The sequence below is a fragment of the Triticum dicoccoides genome, chromosome 5A (assembly GCF_002162155.2).
Source record: "Triticum dicoccoides isolate Atlit2015 ecotype Zavitan chromosome 5A, WEW_v2.0, whole genome shotgun sequence".
Taxonomy (NCBI): domain Eukaryota; kingdom Viridiplantae; phylum Streptophyta; class Magnoliopsida; order Poales; family Poaceae; genus Triticum; species Triticum dicoccoides.
The window spans coordinates 711,438,276-711,448,280 of NC_041388.1; the positions used below are offsets into that span (position 1 = coordinate 711,438,276).

Here is a 10,005-nt window from a genome sequence, read left to right on the forward strand (position 1 = left end):
ACTGCCAAAAACTAAGGGAGAAAGAGAACAACAGAAATAAAGAAAGAAATTAAAGGATCATGTGAATTTCCTTAGAATTTCTAGCACCAAATAGTTCAGAGCACAGAGCACAGAGAAAAGAGCAAACATTTTTAAAGAGAAGTTCAGCCTTTCAATGGACACACAAGAGATATGATAAAAATTGATGAAATAAGTCTAGAATTCCACACTTCAATTTAAATTCTGAGCTACCCTTCTCATACTTCTGACGAAGGGGCGACCTTGTCTAAAATGTCCATCATAATTGATGGACAGCTTGTTGTGAGGTGCTTGAATCCGTCTGTCTTCTTGACTGCTCGGAGCACATCCTGCAAAGACAGGTATCGAAGGCAAGCATTCTTGAGTTGCACGGTGTGGTGCTGCTCCGCTAAAGCTAGGGTGGTTGCAACTGTTTGCACATCAATTTTCTGGCATAGCTTCTCTTCACAAATAGCCTTTAGCCTGTCCAGTCCATACCGATCTGCAGCGACCAACAAGTGCTGCAATGCTACATTTTGATCAACATCACAATTGTTTGGCAGGTTATCTGTGTATATGAAGTGAAGAAGTGGCTCGAAGATGGCAGGCTCCATGTCCTCGATCTTGATACATTCCATGGTGGTCTCCTTCATTTGACCAAAGAGCTCAGCCTTGAAGACTGGTGATCGTGCAGCTAACACGTATCTGTGTGCACTGAACAGTTGGTCGCCAACACTGAATGTCACATCCATGCCTTGTCCATCCTTCAACATGTTTACAAAGTGTGCGGGCAGGTCTGACTGTGGGACTGGGACTACGACTGTGCTTACATCTTCCGTGTGGTGATCTTTTATGACGGTCAAGACGCATCTGATTGTGAAGCAGTCGTCATTGCGGGATAGCAGTTCTTGCAGCTTGGACTTGTCAATGAATTTGTCCCAGCCCCAAGTATAACCTACAGGTTTAAATTTAGCTGTTGTTGTTTTGCTATTTAGATTACTAATTTTCCCATCTTTCTCCAGTAAACTCAAAGTGAACTTGACCTTCACATCCATTGTTGCACCACTGCAGAAACACAAGAAGACGGACATGTAGGCAGCTTTGTCTGCCTCCCTGTTCCCATCAGGATAGATCCTGATTTTCCAGTCGTAGCCGCTGACTCTGAAAGTGCTCGAGCTAACGAACTTACCGGCACCCATGCCCTTGAGCAGCGAGTACTTAATCACCTCAAAGTTGTGGGCGGCGGTGGTGCACTCGGTCAGGCATCTTGATGAGGTCTCAGGTATGGGCTTGTTAACTGAAGACGTTAATAGGTTACCCATGTTGCGGAAGCTGGAGAGGAATCAAAAGGAAGCTGCAAAAACTTTCGGGATGTCAGAGGGTTTACAGAATCAATGGATCTGCATTACATAATGATGAAGGGATTCACATCACATAGTGAAGGGAGATCAAATGATAAGTATATATATGGAACCCTTAAAAAAAGTATATATGTGGACATATGATGGAGATATATATGCATCACATAATGAAGGCATTTGCATCAAAATTAAGACATCTCATAGTTTCTGCATATATATATACACAGCATAGATGAGACCTTAACTGTTTCTTCTTGGGACCGTAACAGCTGGATCCCTAATCCTAGTAACTGGAATAGAATTTGCAATTTTTTGTGCTCCCAGGACCCTAATGCATGCTACTTAGCCAGCTTTTTTTTCGAGGGGTTCTACTGATCAGCCAGCTATGTGGGCATCGTGGATCTAACAAAATAAATTGTTACTCTAACTGCAATGTCGAACCATGTATATAGTATGGTCTACCTTTCAGGGCTCAGGTTCGTCGGGAGCCGTGGCGGCGTAGGGTTGGAGATGTCGATGGTGGTCAGCGATGACAGCAAGCGACGGCCGGCAGAAGAAGCCCTAGCGTAGCGATGGACGAGTTGTTGTTGTTGGAGACGAAAAAGGAGCGGCCGGACACAAAGCTGTCGCTCTAGCTAGCTAGCTAGGTCAATGCGCCGCCAATACATCATCATCCTACTAATTGGACATCTAATTCTCTCGTGGCATCATCGTTCATCATGGCGGGCTTGTTGTTTTGGGCTTTTCTTGGCCTCCACGTTGGGCTCTTAGAGGTTAGCATCCATCTTTTCTTAATTTGCCTAAAAAAATTAAGATCTACTACTATATTTCCCTAAAATTGCCTAAAAAGGTATATTCCCTAAAAAAACAAAAGTAATATCTAGTAGCAGCGTTGGGCGTGACTGAAACATCAACACTTTCAGTGTTTGAGATGAATATATATATATTATATATATGAGGACCATGATACCTGGCGATGACGGCTTTTTGTTGCAACCGTCATAGGTATTTGCTACGTCTGGCAACGGGTTTTGTTACATTCGTTCATTTTTTAGAATGCAAATGTTGCTACCTGCAACGTCGAGCTACAACCAGTGACAACGGCGATGTTTCTTTTTTGCTGCAACCGTGTCTCCATTTTGCTACGACCAACAACAAAAAATGCTACATTTTTTGTTGGAAGTGTGGCTTCATTTTTTGCTGGAACCGGCGGATTTTTTTGCTTCAAACGGTGACATCCGCAGAATTTTTGCTGGAACCGGCCATTAGATTTGCTGGAAATCGGTGATATTTTTTGTTTGCAACTGGTGACTACTGGTGATGCTACAAGCACAACACCGTGGCAATGGCGAGGAATGCATTTTTTGTGTGCTAGAAGTGCCCCTGCCATTGCTGGAACCGACGACCACCATTTTTTTGATGCATCCGAAGCTTTTTTTTGCTGCAGCAGCGACGACGAGCGGCTACGGTGACCGGCGACGAGCACGGAGACGAGGACGACCGGGGGCGGGGGGAGAGGAGGGAGGAGGGGCTGCGCAACGCTTGGAGCGGCGGGGACGGTAGGAGACGTGGCGCGAGGTAGAAGATGATAGGGCGAACCGTTTTCTTCAGCCGGATCCAACGGCCCATGCGCTCAGATCCAATGGTTGCGGTGCGACCGGCCCAACAGTTGGGCCGACGCGCCGGCGCAGATCGTTGCCCTAGATACAAACACCTCCATCCTCCCCTAGAATAAATTCATCTCCTTCACGTGCACTCCTCGCTCTAATATTTTGCATGTCCTAGTTACTGGTGATTTTCTGATGATGAACTGATCCACCTCTCTAGCCAGTGCCCAGCTGGCAGAACTGCTGATTTCTGTCTCTTGGTAGTGATTTTTTTCTTTTTTGAGAAAACTCTTGGTAGTGAATTTAACTGGTTGATTGTGCCGTGCCTCTGTACAGTGTTGTATGCAGTAGATAGAGGCTTAAAACGAACAAAAAGCGTGTAAGATCTTTCTGGGATTTGTAGGTCCCAAAGTTAAGCTCTCCCCACAAAAGACAAGTTTCTGACAGGGACTCTACCTTCATTAATTGGACGCTGATCATGAACCGTAAAGTTATTTTTTGTTTCTCTAGATTGTTATTGTTAGATGCTTTAGTTTTTCTTTATATTGTCGACCCTTCTGAACAATGTTTTGCAGTTTTCTGTCGGTTTTGGTAGTGCTTTGATGTGACTGACTACAGGGTCGGCCCTAAGCCATGGCGAGGAGCGCAGCCGCCTAGGACCCAGCATGTCCAGGGGCCCACCATACTCTCTGTGCACATGTATTGATACATTTGAAGGGAAAAAATAAACTAAGATAGCACTCACAGCCCATTAAGAACGGTGGAGCCAGCCATGAGATTAAATCCTAATTGCTTCGTTTTGTGTGAGACAGCGCCGCCGGTTTGTTCTTCTTCCCGTCCAATCTTCTCCCTCTCCCAATTAATCGCACCAAGTCCCCAGGGGCTGGGCCCCAAGCGACGCTCATGAATAGATTTTCAGTTGTATCATCTCCTTAATTTATTTTCCAATGAGTTTTGTACTAGTAGTAGATCGAATAGTAGATAGGTTCTTTTGTAAGTACCCAAGGCGACAAGGCCCTGGTGGTGACCTCCTTGGCACCGGCGATGAGCTGAAGATGCACCACATTCGGCTTGTCGCTAAGGCGTTGACACCAGCACCGGTCCACAGGTAAATTGTTCATCCTATGGATTGTCCGTCTTTTCTTGTTTATTGCGAATTATGTGACGATTCTCTTGCATAAAATTCTCACACAAGTAATTGTTTCATGTTAAAGATGATCGACCATCACCACATTACCACATGACGATTAGATGTTGCTGGGGGCTTATCTTGTGACATTTCTCTACTGTTCTTGTATGGAAGGTGTTTGTATTTTTGTTCGAATTTCAAATTGCTACTTCTAGATAGATCATAAAATATTTGTTTAAAATTACTGTTGTGTCATATGGATAGTTTGAACGGACTTGCGGCTGCGATGTGCAGCAGCGAACATGGAGACGTAAGGTGTGACCGTAGGGCCCATTGTACCATGTTCGCACAAGGGCCTCCGAGATGCTAGGGCCGGCCCGGGCTATGTTTGATAGCAAAGTATTGTAAAACCAAAGTATTTAAAAACTACAGTATTTTTTTCTATAGGCGCATGATACCACAGTAATAATATATTATAGTATTTTGGAGTATTTGGAATACTGTAGACCTGTTTGGCTAGAACTTATATGTAATGTAAATTCGCAGTTAGCTGTTTGTTAACAAGTCGCAAACACGTGCGTACGCAACTCGCTGACCGTTGCATACAGCATACTGAGCAACCAGCTACATCCACAAACTTTTTTTTTTTTGAGGAAGAAACAAGGAGTACAAACTACTCCTGAGCCAACACAGGGTCGGCAGCTAAAGCTGCAGCCAGGTCTTCTGGGACGCCCGCCAATATATACATGTCTTCCTCACTTCTAGCCCGAGCAGCTAGAAGGTGAGCTATCTTGTTTTGTTTCCTGCTCGTATAGTTGACCTGGGCATTACTGAACTTCACCAGTTCCTTCTTTATGTCAGCGATCACGGGGTACCAGGCAGATAAGTTGCTAGCCCCTGGTTGCAGCTCATTTGACAGAAACATGCAGTCCGTGTCAGCTACGATTGGTCCCTTATGTAGATCGGACAGGGTCTGTAGTCCAGCAAGGAGAGCTAGAGCCTCGGCTTCCTCTACTGCTCCACAGCAGCCGATCTGTTTGGACAGTGAGAAAAGGACGACCCTTCCGTGGTCTCGTGCGATCACACCTGTGTGGGAAATTCCGCTGTCTGCCCGGAAAGCTGCGTCTGAATTCAGTCTGATAGTGCCCACCTCTGGAGGACACCACTGATTTGCAGTGGTTTTGTCGATCCCCTCGACAAAGAAGCCGTCAGTCTGTTGGTGCAGGGGAATCCGATCGGCCAAAGCGTTCCCTGCATACACCTGTTTCTGTTTGAGATTTGGTCCTTCCTTTTCCATAGTACCGGCGCCCCTGATTTCCTCCTCGTAATGTTTCAGGAAGATCGCCGATCGGGTAATGAACTCCTTCCCTGTATTATGCACACAGTCATCCCGGAGGAACCAGCACTGCCAAAGTAGGAGGAGTATTTTTGCTCTTGCCTCCGTGCAACAAGGACTGAGAAGGTTCTGACCCGGTGTACCTGAACTGCACCTTACTTGGCAGGGCCCAGTCGTCTCTCAGTTTTTCTCTTAGTGCCCTGCTTTTTGTGCAGGACACAATTGCATGGTATTCATCTTCCTCTCCATTGCCGCAAATGGTGCACGTGCTGTCCACCTCCAGAGAGCGTCTCCATTTGTTCTTATTTGTAGCTAAAGTGTTAGTGCCGACTCTCCAACTGAAAATCTTGACCTTCTCTGCTACTTTTGCCTTCCATATCAAATCCCAGATACTGCGGTCGTCTGCATCATTTGTGGAGCTTGAGGATGGGTACCTCGCTTGGTTTTGGAGTGAGGCCGCTAATCTATACGCACTCCTGACAGTGAAGGAGCCTGATTTTTCAAAGTGCCAAGCTAGAGTATCTTGGGCATCCGTCCTGGGAAGCTTGATGTTACAGATGGCCTCAGCATCAAAACGTTGAAACAGTTGATGTATCAGGTCTGTGTTCCATCCCCTGCCATCAGCCAACATTAGTTGGTTAACCCATCTCAGCCTAGAACGCCGGATGAATTTTGCAGGCTTAAGCCCCTCCTTCCTTGGGATCCAATTGTCTCTTTGAATCTGAACCTTCTTTCCATTTCCAATTCTCCAGACAAGCACCGCTTTTAAGAGTTCCAGTCCATGTTCGATCCCACGCCAAACCGGGGATGCTTTCGAGGCAAATACAGTGTCAATCAACTCACCATGCGGGTAGTACTTAGACTTTAGGACTCGTGCACACAGGCTCCCCGGCCTTTGCAGCAATCTTCAAGCCTGTTTGGCGAGCAAGGCCTGGTTGAAATGATTCATATCTTTGAAGCCTATGCCGCCTCCTCTCTTCGGCTGGACCATTCGATCGCACGCCATCTAGTGCACTTTTCGATGTCCGTTTTCCTCTCCCCACCAAAATTCCCGAATCAGTTTCTCATATGTGTCGCAGAATCCCTGTGACATCTTAAACACGCCCATGCAAAAGGTGGGGAGAGCTTGCAAAACTGATTTTACTAAAGCTTCTTTCGCAGCAAAGGACATAAACCTTTCAGACCAATCCGAGCATCTCTTGACGAATCTCTCCATGATCGGTTGGAATGAAGAATTCTTCATACGTCCTTCCGGGGTCGGAAGACCCAGGTATTTACTCTCGAAGGTGGCAGTAGAAATCTGAAGGGCCTTTTTAACAGCATGTTGGGTTGCCTCCGGACATACATTACTAAATAGAATTGAACATTTATTGTTACTCAACAGTTGGCCCGAACCCTTCTGGAAGGTGTTCAGAATCTGCAGGATGCACTCCGCCTCCTCACTGCAAGCCTTGAAGAAGAGCAGACTATCATCGGCAAACAGCAAATTCGAGATACCCGGGCTTCCTCTGGCTATTTTAAGTGGAGTGATCCTTCCCTTGCGAACGGCCATGCACTAAACATTTATGCACAAAGCTAGCTTACAACTCAGTATAAGAGGAGGCAGCTCAACTAGTCCGAAGTGCCACTGCATGCGGCCTGCAACGCTGGGTGGTCTTCCGCGTCGTTAGATGCACATCGAGAGACAAGGCACAGGATTGTGCATGGAGTCGTTTTTTTAGCGCGCTCAGTTTTTTTAAAAGAGGTCTGGGGTTCTTTTTTTAAAACAAAGAAAAAACTACGGTTTTGCAAATACTACAGTATTGAAATCACGGTTTTTAGAGGTGGCCAAACAGCTTGCTGTAATTAATACTATGGTAATCTAAAAAACTATAGTATTCACAAAATACATAGAAAATACTTTGTTATCAAACAGGGCAAGTGATGTTTTATATTGCATTCTTAGAGGAGTGCTGCAATGATAATACTCCCTCATCTACTCCCTCCGTTTCTTTTTAGTTCGCATATAAGGTTTGGTCAAAGTCAAGCGAGTTTGACTAACTTTATATTAAAAAATATAAACATTCACAATATGAAATCAATATTATCAGATGCACCATGAAACGTATGTTCATACTATATAGTTTTAGTATTGTAGATGTTCATATTTTTTTATATAAATTTGGTCAAACTTTGTGCAGTTTGACTTTGACCAAATCTTATATGCGGAGTAAAAAGAAAGGGAGGGAGTATATTCATACCCAAATGATTTGATGCATGGAGCACTGTGCTCCAACTAGAACTTTTGTCAAGATCTGTTACCATTCGCTTTGGTATGTCGGGTTAGGTCAAATCACTTGGCTATAAAAGAGTTCATGTAGCAATGTGACATGCGGTCTTGTGGGGTAAATGAAGTAAAAAATGATGAAAACTCTAATTAATCAATCAATGGAAGAATGTGTGCTTCAGTGTTCAGAGGCTTAGAGCTTGAAAATCATTATACGTTAAAGACAACTTGACATGTTCTAGTCACTCGTGAGTTTGTGATATGTTCCCCGACATATGGGGGCTCAGATTACGCAAATGCCCTAGGAGATGCTCTGATCATGATCACACGAGACAAGAATACAAGATACGCTGGCACTTTGATGAACGTGTGGTACCACACGCACGCCACCAATATTTTCTTGCTGCTTTTGCTCCAAATTAATGTGTGCGCATGAGATCTCCATAATCACAACAAGCAAGCGCACATGCATGACGAGATGAGATATATCTGCCATGCCATCGACCCGCGCTCTCTCAAGCTCTCAGTGCCATGGATTCTCCTCATGACGACGGCTTTGCGTCGGAGATGGCGGAGCTGCCGCTGGAGACGCGGTACCCGCCCTTCGCGCTGCGCCAGTACGCTGGCTTCTGGCTGCCGGAGCGGACGCTGGCGCGCGGCCTCCCGGCGGCACGCGACCGGTTCGCGCCCAGGCCGGACGACGTGCTCCTCGCCAGCTTCCCCAAGTCCAGCACCACGTGGCTCAAGGCGCTTGCCTTCGCGACCGTGCACCGCGCCTCGCACCCACCGTCCGCCGACGACCACCCGCTCCGCCGCCTCAGCCCGCACGGTTGTGTTCCGTTCCTTGAGATCAGCCTCGCGTTCGCCGACGACGTGGGCGCCGCGGCGGCCGCGCTCGAGGCACTTCCTTCCCCGCGCGTGCTCGCCACGCACCTGCCCTTCTCCCTCCTCCCGGGACACCTCGCCGCCGCCGGCCGGGTCGTGTACATCTGCCGGGACCCCAAGGACGCGCTCGTCTCCTCGTGGTTCTTCACCAGGAAGGTGTTGGAGCACCTGGGCCTCGACGCGGAGTCCTTATCGCTCCAGGAGGCCGTGGAGCTCTTCAGCGCGGGGCGCTGCCTCGCCGGCCCGCAGTGGCGGCACGTCGTCAAGTACTGGGAGGCCAGCGTCAGCCATCGGAACGAGCACATGGACAGGGTCCTGTTCCTCAGGTACGAGGAGATGCTCCGCGACCCCGTGGGGAACCTGAGGACGATGGCAGAGTTCATGGGGTGCGCCTTCTCCGCGGAGGAGGAGGAGCGAGGGGTGGACCGCGCCATTGTGGAGCTGTGTAGCATGGAGAAGCTCAAGAATGTGGAGGCTAACACGCAGGCGGGTTCGCGCGTGAAGGCCGATGACTTCTTCCGGAAGGTGGTAGCCGGGGATTGGAGCAACCACATGACGCCGGAGATGGGGATGATGGTGGACGAGGCTGTGGAGGACGGGCTCCGAGGGTTTTAGCTTCGCCGACTCAACTCTGGCCAACCCTCAAACTTTGCCCGGCATGCAGCAGCTCGTGGGCATGATGGTTTTCTTTGATTTTTGTTTTCCTTTTGGTTCAATAATGCATCTTTGTGTCCTTGTTTTTTGGTCCGGTGATGCGCTCTCTCTCTCTCTCTCTCTCTCTCTCTCTCTCTCTCTCTCTCTCTCTCTCTCTCTCTCTCTCTCTCTCTCTCTCTCTCTCTCTCTCTCTCTCTCTCTCTTTATGCATGGAATTTAGAGCTTTATTCAAACAAAAGCATTCTCTGAACAGTCAGCTAGAAGGCTGCTGATCAGGAAGCTGGGAGTCTCCGTAAGCCAGCTTTCGGTCACAGCCACTGTGCATGCACGTTTTGCACAAAGGTGAGCTGGACCATTAGCTGATCTACTTACATGTTGGATTACAAAAGAATGAAGCTAGCTGAAAGCTCTTCAATTTCTGAGATAATGGGTGCCACAACTGAACAACTATTGAGGTGAGTGTTCCAGAGGTTAACCATCTCCAGGCTGTCTGTCTCCAACACCACATGCTTGAACCCTCTGAGATTTGCAAAGATTACTCCGTCCCAAACAGCAAGGGCTTCTGCTATCATGGGTTCGGTAACTCCAGGGTGAGGTTTACACCAGGCGCCCAATAGGGCCGTAGACGATCTTGCAACACCGCCAGCTCCACTCTTCCCTTCATCTTGAACAACCGCCGCGTCGGTGCTAATCTTAACCTGATCTGGTTCCGGAGGGCGCCAGCCGTGCCCAGGTAGAACGTTTACATGTTGCATGGGAATGTCAAGGAG

General features: G+C 47.6%; 2 protein-coding genes across 2 annotated transcripts; one reads left to right on the forward strand and one right to left on the reverse strand.

Annotated features, from left to right (window-relative positions):
* Window positions 1–236: 236 nt before the first annotated feature.
* LOC119298603 (BTB/POZ and MATH domain-containing protein 2-like) lies at window positions 237–1,935 on the reverse strand. Its single transcript, XM_037575943.1, has 2 exons — window positions 1,821–1,935; window positions 237–1,351 (listed from the first exon to the last, which is right to left on the reverse strand). Exon 2 carries the CDS (start codon window positions 1,317–1,319, stop codon window positions 237–239), a length of 1,083 nt encoding a protein of 360 aa, XP_037431840.1. The 5' UTR covers window positions 1,320–1,351; window positions 1,821–1,935.
* A 6,255-nt stretch (window positions 1,936–8,190) lies between these two features.
* On the forward strand, window positions 8,191–9,373 carry LOC119298604 (cytosolic sulfotransferase 7-like). Its single transcript, XM_037575944.1, has one exon. It carries the CDS (start codon window positions 8,228–8,230, stop codon window positions 9,194–9,196), a length of 969 nt encoding a protein of 322 aa, XP_037431841.1. The 5' UTR covers window positions 8,191–8,227; the 3' UTR covers window positions 9,197–9,373.
* The last annotated feature ends 632 nt before the right edge of the window (window positions 9,374–10,005 follow it).

Coding starts and splice junctions, on each gene's coding strand:
- LOC119298603 (XM_037575943.1), bottom strand. CDS start 1,319: ATGGGTAACCTATTAACGTCTTCAGTTAACAAGCCCATACCTGAGACC.
- LOC119298604 (XM_037575944.1), top strand. CDS start 8,228: ATGGATTCTCCTCATGACGACGGCTTTGCGTCGGAGATGGCGGAGCTG.